Below are 16,251 nucleotides of genomic sequence, written 5' to 3'. Positions count from 1 at the left end.
CTGACCCCGCTGACCCCGCTGCTCTGCGGGCAACATTCCCGCCCCCCGCCAGCCTTCATCGCCCAGCGTCAAGAGGATACGGGGCGATCCGGTCCCATTTGACGTTCAGCATTCCGGAGACGATGCCAAAGTCCTCTGGGGGGAAGGAGTCATCAGACAGCTCCACGTCCAACGCAGCACTGGAAAGCGGAGGCGACAAAAAGGGGAAATGCCATGGTTCTGGCATGGAAGCGATCGGCAGCCCCCTCCGCCCGCCTGTCCTAACTCAGAACCACAGGAGGCAGACGTGGGTCACACGGTCAAGTGGGTCCGCTGCACTGACAAACCGGGTCTTTGGCTCAGAAGCACCAAAATACTCAGGTATCTAGGAAGGAATGGGCCCAAACCCAGCCTTGCCCCAGTTTCTCCACACGTAGGTGTGTGTGCGTGTGCATGTGTGCATGTGTGTGCCTGCGTGTACATGTGTGTGTGTGCATGCGTGTGTGCACGTGTGTGCATGTGTGTATGTGCGTGCACGCGAGTGCGTGCGTGCAGGTGTGTGCGTGTGTGTGCGCGTGCATGTGTGCGTGTGTGCGCGCGTGCATGTGTGTGCGTGTGTAAGGAGGGCAAGAGGAGCAAGATGCATATGGAAGAGAAAATTAAAGGGACGAAATGAAAAAAGAAGGTGACAAAAATGTGCGAGAGCCAAAGAAACAAAGGACGCTGAAGCCTTGAACTCGACGTGACAAAGGGTCACAGGTGGTCCGCCTGCACATCTCCCTCTCTGGCTCCCCACAGTCCCTGCTTCCTCCCGACTCCGAAACTCCTCTGCCAGCTCAAATCCATGGAAGGAGGTCCCTGCCCCTTAGGTAAGGGTGTCCTCCTCTTCCAAAATCAGGACCAGCAGCACAAGCATCCACTCGTGACACCTGTTGCTGGATGTCCCCCGGAAGATAAATCGCCACCGATCGGTGTCCCCAGTGGGGAGCCCTAAGAAGCTGAGCGGGCCCCGCCTGCCTACCTGGAGCCCACGTTGTAGATGTTATACTGCAAGGTCAGGTCGCGGCCCTCCACCGCGTATCTGTTCAGCAGCGATTTGGAGGCCAAGAGCCTGGCCCCTTCCTCTGCCTGAGTGACAGCGAGTAGCGCCAACACGGCGAACGCCAGCAGCTTCATCTGTGCAGAGGAGAGCAGAGTGGGCAGTCGACTCCAGCACGCAAAAGTCACCAGAACCTTCCTGACAGCCCACCCCGGCGGTCCAGCGAAGCTCTTGACCTTATCTGAGCAGCGACCCCCTGCGCGGCGCCATCTGGAAGCCACCGGGGACCCCGTCGCGAGACCGATCCCCCCCACCCACCGCTCTCCGCCCCGCAAGCCCTCGGAGAACGGGTCTCGGCACCCGCATATCCGCTGCCTTCCTTCTGCCTGGGGCGCGGGGCGCTCCCCCACTGGTGGGGTCTTCCGAGACGACACCACGTGGCCGGAACGGGGCTCTCCTGGAGGTGCCCGATTGCGGCCGCGCTCGGACCTGCAGCAGCGCCCCGCGTTCCTCCCCGCAGGGGGCCCCCTCGGCTGCGGCTCCCGCCGCCCTCCGCGCGCTCGTCCTCCGCGCGCTCGCGGGGTCCCCCCTCCGCCCCGGAAGCCCGCCCTGCACCCTCCCCGGGACCCCATTCGTCCTCGCCCCCCGGCCCTCCATGGCTCCCGCAGGGCTCGGTCGGCGCCGCCCCCCCGCCCTCCGCTTGATCGCACGTCCTCGCGCGGCGCGCCCTGTCCCCGCCCGCCCCGAGCTGACGCCCTGTCCCCGCCCGCCGCCGCACGACACGCGACTCTCCCCGCACCCCCAGCACCCCTAAACCCCCGGACTCACGGCGCTCCTCCGCAGCGCCTTGCCTGGGCCACCGAGACCGGAAGGGAGCGTCAGCGCCCGAAGGAGCGGAAGCGAGCGCTGGCCGGAACCCCGGTGCCTTCTGGGGCTTGTAGTTCTGGGCCGCGCGCCGCCTGCGCCGCGCCTGTCCGTGCGTCCTGCCCGCGCTTCTTGTCCTGCCCTCTTCGGTGGCTTTTCAAGCGGGCTGGCCCTGACAGGGTGTGACCAGCACCTGGTCAGGTGCTCTGCGGAGCTGCCACACCTAGGATTGGGTCACTGGTCTAGAATGTCGCGCGTACTGTCGAACCGGGAGTTAGAGAAAAGCCACTTCTCCCAGGGTTGTCAGCATTCTTTCTCTCGCCAGGCGAGACACTTCGTCATCCCCTACGCCCAGTAAGTCACCAAGCCCTGAGCTTTATTTAGAAGCCCTCTGAGGCGCCAAAGAGGTAAATGCTCCATGCCGCTGTGACCGCGGCGGTCCGAGCCTGTTCCTGTGAGCCCTTTTCACTGCGGTGGTCGCCCCATCTCAGGTCTCTCCCTGCACTTTCGACCAGCGATCACATTCCTGAAAACAGCATTTTGGACAGTAGACTCTGGGCACAAGGCTTGGACTGCGACCTCAGGCGGTTCTGAAAGCAAGCGTCGGTTCTGTCACTTACTAGTTAGGTAACTTTGAGACGAGTGTTAGCTCTGCGAAGCCTGGGTTCCCAAATCTTTAAAATGAGAACTGTAATACTCTCCAGATGTTGGAGGATCAAATAAGGCAGGGGTCCCCCAAACCCCCATCCCGCCGCACAGCAGGAGGTGAGCAGTGGGTCAGCCAGCGAAGCTTCATCTGTGTCTGAGCCGCTCCCCAGCGCTGGCGTCACCGCCTCAGCTCCGCCCCAGATCGTCAGGCATTAGATGCTCATGGGAGCGCCGGTCCCCCGTGCCACAAAGGTTGGGGAGCACTGCGAGAAGGCGATGCGTGTGAAACTCTCAGCACGCTGTCTGGCACGGGCAAGAGCTTCATGGATGGGAACTGCCGATGTTACTGCGTCTCCAGCGTGGCGTCCGCCATTCCGTCTGCATTTATCCAGCACCTCCTTTGTGCCTGGCACTGTCCCAGGAGCTGAGGCTACAGCGATGGGCAGGACAGGTGGGGTTTCTACTCCTTACGGGCTCACGCTCTGCAGGAATAGTATCCATCACCTGAATTTGCTTCAGGGTCTCCCTCCGTGGCCCACGTCCCGGACGAGAGAGTTCCCTGAGGACAGGTTGTCCACTTTCTACCGCTCGGCTTGGCGTCACACCTGAGCACACAGGAGGTCCTCCAGGTGTGAATAACAACTGTGCACACACCTGCAGTCTGCTCTTACTTCAGCCCTGTGCCCGTGGCTTCCAGAACTGCCTGCTCCTTATGCAGACCCGGCCCACCCGCCCTCCGGGGCCTGGTCTGGTCTCCCGTCCCCCAGGAAGTTTTCCTCAGCTTCACCGGGCTGTGCCTCTTTTCTGCAGCCCCTCAGGTTAGCACGTTCCTTTCTGATCGTTTCTGGCCTGAAAAAACAAACAAATCTGCCTGAGTGATTGCTTCTTCTGGTGCGCCCTTCCCCAAAGGCCCTAGCACGAGATGCCAGGCACTCAGGAGGGCTCCAGGAAACCCCCGCTGATGGCAGGACTTTCCACTTCTTTCCAAAGCATCGTTTCCTATGGCAGCTTCTCCAGGATGGGAAGATGTGAAGTACGCGCGTTCTTGTTTCTCAGATTCAGGCCCAACGGCACCCAAAAGGAATGTGTGTTCAGCACACGCACAGTCCAAACACCCTGCAAGACAGCCAGGCTGGATTCAGAAGAGAAAGTCTTCACCCGGACGTTGCCCCTTTATGTGTTGACCCTTTCCCTGCCTCTACCCCATCCGTTTGAGTCCCTTGTTCATTCATTGACACATTAAGCGCTCATTTTTTGAGTGCCTGTTATGTGTCAAGCACTGTAAGAGTCACTGTGGTATGTGTCCTCAAGGAGCTCAGAGTCTAGTAATGGGGGTGAAAGGTCCTCGGGATTATGATGAAAAGACAAAGGGGTTGTCAGGCACTCCTCAAAAACGAAACAAAACCGAAGCGACATTCGGTGGCTTCCCGTCGTCAGTGGGACTCAACGCAATTCCTTCATCGACAGTCGGGTCCCTTTACTGTCATCCCTTCTGACGGTAGAGCGTGGCCGCTGCCTCGCCGTCGGAGGGGAAGGGAGGAGGAAGGGGAGAGTCGGCTCAGACGGTGCTGGGGCTCCGGCACAGACACCAAGGGTCCCTTCTAAGCCCGCGGATCCCTGGAAAATCTCGGACAGAACGGGCGGCGAAGCGGATGGTGGCCTGTGTCCGCTTCTGCCTAAGTTTCTCTCCAGGACGTGTGGGTTCCACGGGACGCCTCCGTGTCCCGGCGCCCTTTGCGGCTCTGTCCCATTTTCAGAGTTTGATGTGACCACAGGGCCTCTTCTCAAGCCCAGCCTCCTTTCCGCGTGCCCTGATGGACTTGGGGGAGGGAGTCGAGCATATCCAGACTCTTCTTGCTGAAAACTGAAGAGAGATGCGTGTGGATGTGCGTGTGTGTGTGTGCGCGCGTGTGCACGTGTGCGTGAGCCCTCTCCCATCCCTCACAGGAGCCCTCCTCAAACTCATGGGCCTGGGACCCCACCCTCCCGTTGCTATGACAACCACTTCTGTGAGGACATGGGGACTAGAGTCTGTGGTGAGGGAGGGCGGGGACACGCCAGAGTCTCCTAGCATTAGGGATCACAGAACTTTGTGAACATGATGAAGCAAGAGAATGCGTCTTTATCTTCAGCTGTCAACGTAAGAAGGCAGATGGGACACAGGCAGGAGAGCCAGGGCCGCGGTCCCGCAGCTCAGTTGGTGTCAGCCGTTCTGCTCCTAACTGGCCCCTCCTTCTGCTCCCCCTTAGGAGACCAAAGAGGCTTGGGGAGCCTCAGATGCAGAGGGTTCCTCCCTTAACACCGTCAGTGCATCCTCGACGTCCATCGGTAGCCTCACCGATGACGCGGGCTACCAAGAGAGCCAGGACCTGACCAGCGTGAGTACCTGCTGCACACCGCCCCCCCCCGGGGTGTCGCACCCCTCACTCCTGCACCGTGGGGGCGTCTTAGTCCCCTGACCTCCCCCGAGCAATCTCGCGTGACTTCTCTACGTTCTTCCAGACACCTTTACGAAACATTGTTCCAATTTACTGCTTCCAGAAAAGAAATACCAACAATAATAGCAATCGCAGCTTCCACCCGTGACTGACCGCATGGCCCTTTACAAGAATCTATCACTCATCTAAACCTCTTAACAGCCCTAGGAAGTAGACGCTATTGTTTTCCCCATTTTTCAGATGAAGAAACCGAGGCACAGGCACGTTAGATAACTGTCCCGAGATCATCCGATCGGGAAGCAGACGTGCTGGAGGCTGAGCTGTTTGACGCGTGAGCGCACGCGCAGAGATAGCGAGCCCAGTGAGCTGCCACGTTTTTATTAGTCGCCCGTGGGATTCTTTCAATATTCGTATGCCGTTAAGCACACTTGATGCATAAACTCTGTGTGTTTATTCGGGGGAGGGTTGAAACACTTCCCACGTATTTTGTAACCGAGCTGTAATTGACGCCCAGTAAAGTGCCCGTATTTACAGTGTACAGTTTGACATTTTCACATATGTATGCTCTCGTGAAACCATCGCCACGAACAAGAGAATAAACTTATCTATCACCCCCAAACGTGAACAACCAGGATTCCTAGAACGGATAAGTTAGAGGGTAATTATCTGCCTTCTAAAACGAGTCTCTATTTAGCCAGCGTATTCGCATTAAGACCCTTTCAAAATAATGAGCTGTCTTCTAACGCGTTCAGAATATGCCTGTGCGTCTTTCGCTTTGTAACTTCTTAGTGATTTCGAGTGAACGTCTGCTTCCAGCCGGGCAGTCTCCGGTTGTCTGAGCTGCCCACTCTGGGAGCTGGCCGTGGGTGGTCCTCCGATCGTGGTCCTCTGCCTCACTGCCCCGCCCAGACGCGAAGCCCCGTATGTAATGGGTTGGGTTGGTGGAGAGCACGCTTCATCCTTTGCTCTTGGATTCCCCAAGGAAGAAGATGCCAGCTTCGCTCAGTCCAAGAGGCAGAAGCGGACCAAGGTGGCCACTGTCCGGATGAGAAGTAAGGGGAGGGAGGAAGATCAGGACAAGGAGGATGAGGAGGATGAGGCAGAGGCCCCCCGGACCTCTTTGCCGTCCCCTAGGAGACGGAAGCAACGCCCACCTTCAAGGACCTGCCCGCCGAGGCCGAGGGAGCGTGACAGCATCTTGGAAAGCAGCTTCAGCGTGCTCACCCCCAACACCAAGTCATCCCACTGGAGTTTGGCCCTGTTCTGTCAGTACTTATGTAGCTGCTGCCACGGGAGGCAGAATTCGGTGGAGGAAAACAAAGCAGTGGACCCCCTAGGAAGGAGGGACCCAGATGAGAAGGGCCCTGTCACAGGCTCCATCACTGAGCAAGGGGCCTCTGGGGCAACCCCGACCGGAGCTCTGGGCAGAAGCAAGAACAGAGAGTGTGATCGTTCAGCTTGTAAATAAAGCAAATTTTATTTCCGTGGATGGCATGTATGAGCCTGATGATTCCAGATTATTCTATGATTGGTGTTTGGTACAGCTGGCCTGGGGACCACCTACCTCGGGCCCTGTGAGTGCTGCTCCCAGCTCCTGGGGGCCCCGGGTCCCTGCTCAGCCTCCTTTCAGAGGAGACAGTGGACCTGGGGCCTCCCGGGCTTGGCCTTGGGCCCCCGAGTGGATGTGCCGAGGGACCCAAGGCCAGGGTGTAGATTGGGCCGTCCCGCGGGCTCCCTTGTGGTCTCCGTGTGCAGGACCTACAGGCCTTGCAGTGCGACTTTTATTCTATTGATCCCGCTGACTTTTAGTTGAAGCATTTAAGCCATTTACACTTAGTAAAATTAGTTCTATGTTAGGGCCTAAATCTGCCATATCATGTGCACATTCTACTTCCTGTCTATTCGGTTTCTTTTCATTTTGTCTTGTGATATTTGAAAAATTATTACGATACTTTGGAGGTCTAGGCGTACGTTGCATTTCTCCAGATCTCTGCTTGCTCCCGCCAGGCACCTGGAGAGATGCTAACAACCTGCGATCACCTCATTCCAAGTCCGAGGCTTGCGGATTTCTGGACCAGCGAGGGTGGGAGGCGAGGCTGCACTCCCAGCCCATCCCCGGGGGTGCTAGCACATGCTGGATCTTCACTGGCGTCCCTGTCTTTAGCTGTCCGCAGATTCCAACTTTTTGTTCCTCTAGCTCCCTGTCCTCCAAGGCCCTCAGAACCCTCAGCGACCTTATCCCAGCTGGCGAAAGCCCCCAGGTCAAAGAGAGTGTGATCGTTCAGCTTGTAAATAAAGCAAATTTTATTTCCGTGGATGGCATGTATGAGCCTGATGATTCCAGATTATTTGGCTCCGCTTTCCATACTGGGTTCCCGGCCAATCTTGGCCCGTTGAAACTTTTTAGATTTAAAAAAAAAAAAAAAATGTCACCCAGCTTTTAAAATTCCTAGTGAGAGTATTGGTTTGAAACATCCAGTCTACAATGGTCAGACGTGGAAGCTCCGGCCCACAGTTTATCCATGGCACAGAACTCTGGTCTGTAACCTCACCGCACAAAGGATGAGGCCTCGCAGACCTGGGAAGAGTTCCCCAAGTTCACAGTCAGTGGGACAGCCAGGTGGAGTCTCAGCCCAAGGCCGGGAACCACCTCGCTCCACCTGCACAAGCCCTGGATGCAGGGGTTGGTTCTGGTCTAAACTTTTCGCCTGAGGGGAGGGCAGTCTCACCGAAAGCTCGGGAGGGGAGCAAGGGCCTAGCCGTCTCCCCGCATCTCCCCGCACCTTCGGACGTGCCTCTCGCAGCGGACCGGTAGGCTGGGGTGGCGAAACTGCTCTGATGGTCTGGGGGTGTGAACGGAACATGCAACCCTTCCTCCTCATTCCCGAATCGTGGGTCCCAGATATCCGCAGAACCAGTGACCCCTTAATCTTCGATTTTCTTGTCACCTGTGCTAACCGAGCCCGACTTTAGATTCCTCCAGACCCACTTTATAAAAATCCTCTAGGACCAGCTGTCTTCAGCTGCGTCCTCCCCTCCAGAAAGCAAACACCGAGACACTGTTGCAACAAAGACCACACCGTTTATTTACAAAGGCCAGTGTGGGACCTGAAGGAGGGAGGGAGGGCAGCCACGCAGACGTCCTCTCTGGATGGCTTGGGACCCTTCCCCACTTGGAGAAAATTCTGTCTCTTATGCCTCCCTGTTCCCAGCCATGGGTCCTGCCAGCAGCCGCGCTAAGTAGCAGAGAGGTGAGGTGAGCCTCGTCTGTGCTCCAGCACAGCGACACCCAGGCCAGGTCAAGGGCGTCGCTGCCACCCATCCTGGAGGGAAACAGGGAGGAACTCGAAGGCCAGGGGCTCTGGAGGGGAGACCCCCCCCACCGTCCCCCGAAGGCAGCGAGTGTAGGGGTGCTGGGTGCAGCGCAGGGGTTCGAAGCCCGGCTCCCCAGGCTGTGTGTCTCTGCGCTGGACAGGCCCTTCTGCCCGCTTGTCTTGGGGGGGGCGGGGGCACGCGCTGAAACGGAATCAGCAAAGAACCCCACCTCCCACTTAACGTGCACACGCGTGTGTGCGTGCACCCCAACACACACACGCCCCCCTGCGGAGACACACCCCACTCTACTTTGTGTCTTTGGAGAGGGGCTGGGATGGTTGGCACCCGGGACACAGGTCCATGGGACCGTGTCAGGGAGTGAGAATGACAGAGCCCCCAGGACCCCTGTGGGCCTCGTGTGTGGGCGTGTCGAGCCCTCTTCAACTCCCCCTCCATCAGCGTCTGTCCCGTCCCCAAGCCCGAGCCGGGGCCGTGCCCCACAAGAGCCGTCAGTGCCCCTGCCCCTCAACTGGCAGCTCTAACTCCCGAGCCTCTGCGAGGCTGTCCCGGCCACCCCCGCCGTCACCGGGCCGGTCCAGGGCTCGTTCACGCCTTGTCCAGCAGGCTGTGTCTCGCGTCCCGCTTCAGACAGGAAGGACAGGCGTCTGCCTCCCCCTGGGGAAGGGCTAGACGGAGCGAGCAGACTGGGGCGTTAGGGGACTCCGGCCTGCTCCGCCTGCCCCTCCTTCAAGCATGGATTCTAGCAGTGGAGGCGGGAGGGCGTGGGGGACAGAGCCGGGGGTTACCGGAAGTGACCCGCAGACAAGGCCCCGGAGGCACAGAGGGAAGAACGTGTCCCAGCCGACCCGTCAGTCCTTCCGCCGCACCTGCCACCGAGAAGTCCGAGGGCTGTGCTAGGTACACGTGGGGCCGTGAAGGCCGTTCACACAGCTCGGCTCGCGCAGGGCCGGGAGAGAAGGCTCTGTGCCAAGGGGGACGAGAGCCGAGACGCTCAGACAGAGCCGCGGGGCCGGGCCGCCCGCTAAGCCGCTGCTGTCCAGAGAGGACGAGGGACGAGACAGAAGGGATGAGGAGCCGCAGAGGGGAGGGGCCCACGGGGTCCACGGGCCGGAATCCAGGGAGGGGAGGCAGGAGGCCCGGGCTGCGGGGCTAGGACAGCTGAGAGCCCAGGAGTCTCTCGATAGCCGCGTTGATGTCCCCTCCCGTGGCAATCAGCGCCTGCAGGTTGGCCTCGCGGTTGACGAAGCCCATGGCGTTGAGCTGTTCCAGCTGCTGCTGGAACCTCGCTTCTGGCGTCTGCACCTGCGGGGGACAGGTCTGGTGAGGCAGGGACAGGCGCGATCCCGGGGGCCCTCTGGAAGCTGGGGGCTTATAACGAAGAGAACACAACCAGAAGGTCTTCTCGAACGTCCGCAGAGTCAACCAGGGGGGCAGGGAGGGCCAAAGAGGACCAAGGAGCCTGGGCCCCGTCACTCAACAGCAGCGTAATCATAAGGCAGGGCTGTCTTAAAATTTCAGAATGACAGGTCTCGATCGGCCTACTTCCTGTTTTCCATCAAGAGTCTGAAGGTGTTGACAGACACTACAAAAGCAAACGGTGGATCAGGGCATCCTAACGGTGCCCCCAAACTCCTCCCGGCCACTGTACACATGCAGCCAGACGGAAGGCCAGAGAAGGGCCCAGAAAGGAAGGAAGTGTTCCATTCTAACCAGTCAACAAACACGGTTATTTACAAAACAGAAAGCCTTTCACGTTTGACAGCCCCACGCATGTCTCCTGGGGTGTCTGCCCAAGGGATGCTGACAAGGCGCTAGCTCAGACCATGAACAGGAGACTCAGAGCGGGAGGGAGCCCAGCCACGCCCGGCCGCCCGGCCGCTGACAGGAGGGACGTGCTGTCCGGAGGAGCAAAGGACCTGCTGAGGGTCGTAGAGGCCCCCGATGTGCAGCACAAAAGCCCTGTCCGGCGCCCCGTGCTGTTTCTCACCCCCGGCCACGGATTCTGGCCACGAATTCTAAGCGGGGCTGGCCCTTGGCGCTCGCTCGGTCCGGCCCGTGCACCCTGACACGTCTGTTGAAGGCTCTTCCCGTACGCGTCGAGAAGGCCAGAGAAAGGTGAGGGCCTCGCCGGAGGTCGCTCCCTGCTCCTCCCCAAGACCCCAGGCCTTGACTCCGTGGCCTGGGTCTCTCGTCCCCTCCCCTCCCAGAATCCTCCTCTCTAGTCTGAGATGGAGGCTGCTTCAATCGTCAGAATCCTCCGATCCAAGCGCGAGCGGTTTAACGGCGGTTAAAGTGCTCGCTCTGCAGCCAGTACACCTCGTTTGAGTCTCGGCTCCGCTACTTAGTAGCTAAGTGACTGAGACAGCCACCTAACTGCTCTGGGCTTCAGTGTTCCTTTGTGAAACAAATTATAACAGCTTCCTCGCAGGGCCGTGAGGAATGAAGGGAGTGAGCTCCTCCAGGGCAGGGACGTAGGGCAGGTCCAACACGCAGGAGTCGCTATCCCGTCCCTGCCCTACAGCTGTGGACACTGAACCCAGGCAAGGTCAGCGACTTGCCCAAGGCTGGAAAGTGAGTGGCGGCCCAGGGTCCAGGGCCAGGCTCGGCCGAGCCCCGACACCAGGATGGATGCGGCGGCACCGGCACCAGCCCCGCTGCCCACGCACCTGTGAGTTTCCGCTTCCTGCCAAGAGCTGGATCATCTGCTGCATGAGCTGCTGCTGAGCACTGGATGCCCCAGCTGGAGAAGATGCGGCCGGCGGGGCCGGCGAGGAAGCGGGGGCCTCAGGCGCAGACCCCGTGTTGCCGCCTGCTGAGGGTGCGGGCGTCCGGGCCATCCCGAAGGAGCCAAGGCTGCAGGCAGGAGACAGAGAGGTGGGGGACGTGGCGGAGAGTGGCAGCGGGAGGGGTTGAGAGGAGGAGGAGCCGGAGCCTTGCTGCCCACCTGCCCCCACCCTCACCTGGGCACCAGCCCGGGGGCCTCGGTCTGCAAGGTCTGCAGCCCCTGCTGGATCTGCAGCAGCGCCTGCATGGCGCGGGGGTTGGTAAGGACGGAGAGAGACTCTGGGTTCTGCATCTGACGGGAAACGAGCAGAGGGAGGCGATGGGAGCTGGCAGGAAGCAGGAGGCAGCCTGAACCCCCAGCTCTGCTCCCCCTTAAGCTCCACGCACTAGGCTTCCGGGCCCACCCTCCAGGCCCCTCACTCACCTGCTGCAGGAAGACCGGGAGCTGCAGGCGGAGCTGCTCCTGCAGCTGAGGGTTCCCCGCAAAGAGCGGCACGTTCACCATCATCTGCCAGGGCGAAGGTGGTCGGGAGGCCTGGGCCTAGCCGCCCTAAGACGCCCCCGCGGCCTCAGGCTCCCCAGCATCCCACCACCACAGGGAATGGGGCCAGCTTTCTAAGGACCTCGAAGCACCCCAGAGGCCTCGGGGGGACAGTGAGAGGACAGGGAACTATTCTCTGGGCAGGGACGGGCATCAGGACCCTGGGTCTGGTGAGGACGAGAGCACACGTCCCCAAGTGCACAGCGCCTGCAAGGCCACGCCAAGCGCAAAGCGCTCTGGGCGCCCTCACGGGTCTACGCGGAACTGCGGTTGCTACAGGCTCACGGACGAGGAAGCGGGAGCTTGAGCGTGCTGAGCTCACAAGGTGAGGACACGGCGGAGCTCCAGCCTCACGCCCGGGCTCTGCCTCTGGCTCTCCGGCCCCAAGGGAGTGCCCCGCGGCCAGGCCCATACCTGGGCGGCGAAGTCGGGGTTCTGGGCGAGCGTCTGCAGCATGCTGCGCATGTAGGGGGCAGAGGTCACGCTCTGCATCAGCTGGGGGTTCTCCGAGACCTGCTGGAGCAGCGCCTGCATTTCCGGGCTGTTGAACATCCCTGGGGTCGGGGGAGAGAGAACCGAACAGAAGGAAAGGGGTCCCAAGGGAGGCCGGTGCCGCACCTCGGCCCAGCCGACTTCGGACGCCCGTGGTTACGAGGCTCAGAGGGGCAGTGGGAGAGCAGGCTCCCGGGTGCCGGGGCCTGGTCCCGCCTCTCCTGACTCCAAGGTCACCCGGCCCACCCTGGCGGCCCCACTCCCATCCACCCTAAGGACGAGCCAGCTGGACACTGGGTCTGACTCGGGCCCCTCTGGACTCCTGCCACGAGCCAGTGTCAGAGTCACAGGGGACCTCACTAAAGATGCTGCTTTTCAGACTTGTCTCTGCAGCTGAGACCCTCAAACCAAATCTCGCTGAGAAGCCAAGCACGTCGACCGCCAGGCTGGAGCTGGGGCGGGCCTGGAGCCTCTCCCAGTGGGCCCTGCGGATGGCCCAGGCCCCCCAAGGACTCAGGGGCACTATCCTGAGAGCATGGATCAGCTCAAGTCCCTTATTTTATAAATAAGGGGACTGAAGCGCACAGAGGGGGTGGGACTTTCCCCATCAAGATGTCCCTGGGGGTCAGAGAAATCAGGCATCGACCAGATACCCCCAGAGTCCGACGCACAGTCGGAGCTCAGGTAAATGGAGCACCCCAGAGTGCACAGTGCACGACCCAGGCTTCTGCACAGGTGGCCCCACACGATCCCTCCCCGGGGCCACGCCGATCCCCTCCCGCCCCCACCCCCAGTCTGACCCTGATGGCTTCAGGAAGAGCCTGGGAGGTGGGGCCTGTTTTATCCAAGACTCTGATCACTCCCAACCTGGGGATACCTCCGCCCTCACCCTGGGGGGGTGTGGAGGCGGAGGTGGGGGGCGGGGGGGGGGCTGCAGCCCCGGGCTGCAGGGCCCCTCTGCGACTTCCATCCAGTGTCACCTGTCTTCAGTACTTTGGAGCAGGGGGCCCTGTTCAGGCCTGGGCTGGGGGCCTGCCCTGGGGACCCCACCAAGTTCCCTGTGCCCCAGGACGTACCTGACCCCAGACTGGCCGCATTGATCCCGAAGGGGTTCGAGACGCTCGGGTGCACCTGGCTGGGCGCCGGTCCTCCGGTGCCCTCCCCGCCAGACCCAGGGGCCTGGGAGGTGGGGGGCGAGGGGCTCCAGGGGTTCGGGAGGGGCTCTCGGTTCTCCGTCCGCAGAGGCTGGGAGGACGAGCTGTCAGAGTTCCCGGCCAGGGAGAAGGGGTTGTTGCCAAACTGGAGGAGGGAAGGCGGGGATCAGGGCACGTCAGGGCAGGGCCCCGCGCATCCTCTCCCCTCCCCGACAGCCCCCCGCCCTGGCAGGGAGCAGGGGAGCAGCCGGTACTGCTAGCTGGACAGCTGGGGCCTCGAACGACCACGAGCTTCTCGTCTGCGCTGCTGGCCCTCGGCACCCAGTCTCCAGTCCCCGGTGCCCAGAGCCCCCCGCACTGTCCCCAATACCCACAGTGCCCCCCACACCATCCTCAGTGCCCACGGTGTCCCCCATACCATCCTCAACACCCCCAGTGCCCCCCACAGCGTCCCTGGTGCCCACAGTGCTCCCCACACCGTCCTCAGTGCCCACAGTGCACCCTGCACGGTCCCCAACACCCTCAGTGCCCCCCACACCATCCTCAGCACCCAGTGTCCCACACATCGTCCCACAGTGCCCCCCGCACTGTCCCCAATACCCACAGTGCCCCCCACACCATCCCTGGTGCCCATGGTGTCCCCCATACCATCCTCAACACCCCCAGTGCCCCCCACGCCGTCCCTGGTGCCCACAGTGCTCCCCACACCATTCTCGGTGGCCACAGTGCACCCTGCACGCTCCCCAACACCCTCAGTGCCCCCCACACCATACTCAGCACCCAATGTCCCCCACATCGTCCCACAGTGCCCCCTGCACCGTCCCCGACACCCACAGCACACCCCGTCCCCTAGCACAGCGAGCTGCGGGCCCTGCTCTGCCCTCCAGCAACAGACACCATGGGACTCGCCTCGCAGCCCGTCCCTGACACTCGTAGGTGCTTGACAAGGACCCGTGGCTTCTACCTCCACCTGATCCGCCTCCAGCACCTCTTCCCCAACCATCCGGCTCCGACACTGACTCCGGGAGCCCTTTCCCCACTGCCTGGTCCCCCGGGGGGCTGGCGGTCCCTCGGCCATCAGCCTCCCTCCTCTACATCCTGGGACAGGCTGCGTCAGCTAACGTCCCCCTCAGGACCAGGCCCCCACCGTGTCACTCTGCACCGTCTCAGGGTCTGCGCCCATCGCATGCCGTGCTGCCCAAGGTGGCACCTGAGCCTCCTCCCTTGGGAACCGCCAGCACCCAGGAAGAGCTCTGTCCCAGGTCGTGTGGCTGGGGACCTCAGACCCTGTCCCCCTTGCCCGGCCTCCTTCTCTGGTCCCCAGGTGGTCCTGACCTAAGCAGGTCTCAGCCACCCCGGGCACCCCGGTCGTGGACCTTCACATCCAGTCACTCTATTCTACGTGGGTCGCGGGGACCAGGGCTGACCATGGGCTCCCCAGCTCCGAGCCCGCTCCCTTCACCTGATGCCCGTTCACGTGCTGGGCTTGCAGGCCAGGGTGCGCCCCGAGTTTGTCTGTCCCTGGGCTCCTGCTCTGCGACTTCCCCAGCACCCACCCCCACCAACACGGGGCCCCGCCTTCTCCCCGCACACCCGGAGGACCGGAGCTCTTCGCCGAGCTCCTGCGCTGACAGCAGTTGCCATTTGCCGAGCGCTAGGACGTGCCTGCCACATCCATTCTAACGTTTACAACGTCCCTCTACAGCACCGGTTCTCAAAGTGTGGTCCACCCTGCGAGGTTCGAGACGTCTACGATCCTAAGGTGTGATCTGCCTCCTTCTCCCACTCTCTTGTGAGCGCCGAGAGTTTTCCAAAGTCTGCATGACACGCGACATCGCGGGACGAAGGCAGAAGCAGAGCTGAGAACCTGGCGGTCCTGCAGCCCGATGACCAAGGGATCCCCAAAAACGTAAAACCAGGCCGCTCCTTCCTCGGAAACTCCGTGTGAGAAAGTAAGGTTCGTTTCGAAAGAATATGCTGTTTACGCTCACGTGTAATGGATTACTTTTAAATTAATAAACATTGTAAAAACTTCTTAGTCTTAACTTCACAGAGAGTGACTATCCGTAGCTCTAACCGCCACACACAAAAGCTCTTTGGGATCCTAAAAAGCTTTTGAAAGGGATCCTGAGGCCAACATGACCGAACCAGCGCTGTGACGTGCTGCCTCGGGCTGAGGATGAGGAGGCCGAGGCCAGGAGGTTAGGAAACCTGCTTAAAACCACACCCCGAGCCAGCGGTGAAGCAGGCATGCGAACCCCGGTTTGCCGACGCCAAAAGCCAAGTCCTTTTAGCTAAACCAGTGATTCCCATACCTTGGAGTGCATCGGAATTAGCTGCAGGGCTTGTTATAAGCCTCTTTTGACTCCTTTTTTTTTTTAAATTTTTTTAACTGAGTGAATGCACCGCTGATACACATTTTTAATGAACTACTTCAATAAAGTTTAAAATAAATACATTCCTTCGAAAACTCAGAGCTGGTCCCTGCAAGCAGTTTCTAAAACATGAAAGAGCAACGTCCAGAATAACCAAGATGCTGCTGAGAAGGTGGGGGGTTCGCGCCCCCAGACACCCAGACTTAGGGCAATGTGGCCTCATCGAGGGGAGGGACAAACAGACCGAGGACAAACAGACCCGGGGGGGCCGAGCGGAGTCAGTGAGACGCACATGCATCTGTGGCGACTTACTGGAGACACAGGCGGCATGGACGAGGGCCCCCCCGGGACGGCACGGGCCACTCAAGACATGGCGCCTTTTCCTTCCCACAAGGGAGGAACACGTGCCACCCCACTGCCCCGCCCGGCGCCGGCCGGGGGAGGCGTCTGGTTTGTGAAAGTCCATCGCACCGTACACCTGTGACACGTGCACCTTTGCGGCTGTTCTAATCGTCAATAAAACGTTTTAAAAGCGTTTAAAAAGCGGGTTAAAAAATTACATGGACAGCATGATACCACTTCTATAAGGTGGAAAAATACC

The 16,251-nt window shown here is 60.5% G+C and overlaps 3 protein-coding genes across 3 annotated transcripts in view; 1 reads left to right on the top strand and 2 right to left on the bottom strand.

Moving 5' to 3' along the window:
• The window catches only part of SSR2 (signal sequence receptor subunit 2), a 6,352-nt gene extending 4,364 nt beyond the window's left edge, over positions 1 to 1,988 (bottom strand). Inside the window, 3 exon segments of the mRNA XM_023534327.1 lie at positions 81 to 179; positions 1,001 to 1,155; positions 1,847 to 1,988. Coding sequence (XP_023390095.1) covers positions 81 to 179; positions 1,001 to 1,155 — 254 coding nt within the window. The 5' untranslated portion in view covers positions 1,847 to 1,988.
• Positions 1,989 to 2,087: 99 nt separating this feature from the next.
• Positions 2,088 to 6,449, top strand: LOC105296431. The gene is made up of 3 exons (XM_011366512.2): positions 2,088 to 4,670; positions 4,780 to 4,908; positions 5,951 to 6,449. The coding sequence occupies exons 1-3, from the start codon at positions 4,629 to 4,631 to the stop codon at positions 6,434 to 6,436; spliced, it is 657 nt and encodes a 218-aa protein (XP_011364814.1). The 5' UTR covers positions 2,088 to 4,628; the 3' UTR covers positions 6,437 to 6,449.
• A 1,581-nt stretch (positions 6,450 to 8,030) lies between these two features.
• The window catches only part of UBQLN4 (ubiquilin 4), a 13,710-nt gene continuing 5,489 nt past the window's right edge, over positions 8,031 to 16,251 (bottom strand). The window contains exons 4-9 of the mRNA XM_023534299.1: positions 13,198 to 13,420; positions 12,044 to 12,183; positions 11,513 to 11,596; positions 11,265 to 11,380; positions 10,971 to 11,157; positions 8,031 to 9,606 (exon numbers count right to left, since the gene is read on the bottom strand). Of these exons, the coding sequence (XP_023390067.1) occupies positions 9,454 to 9,606; positions 10,971 to 11,157; positions 11,265 to 11,380; positions 11,513 to 11,596; positions 12,044 to 12,183; positions 13,198 to 13,420 (903 nt within the window). The 3' untranslated portion in view covers positions 8,031 to 9,453. The remainder of the gene's footprint in view (positions 9,607 to 10,970; positions 11,158 to 11,264; positions 11,381 to 11,512; positions 11,597 to 12,043; positions 12,184 to 13,197; positions 13,421 to 16,251) is intronic.

This window comes from Pteropus vampyrus, unplaced genomic scaffold (assembly GCF_000151845.1).
Source record: "Pteropus vampyrus isolate Shadow unplaced genomic scaffold, Pvam_2.0 Scaffold124, whole genome shotgun sequence".
Lineage (NCBI taxonomy): Eukaryota > Metazoa > Chordata > Mammalia > Chiroptera > Pteropodidae > Pteropus > Pteropus vampyrus.
Note: the sequence above shows the minus strand (reverse complement) of the source record. Positions and strands in the feature narration are given on the sequence as shown.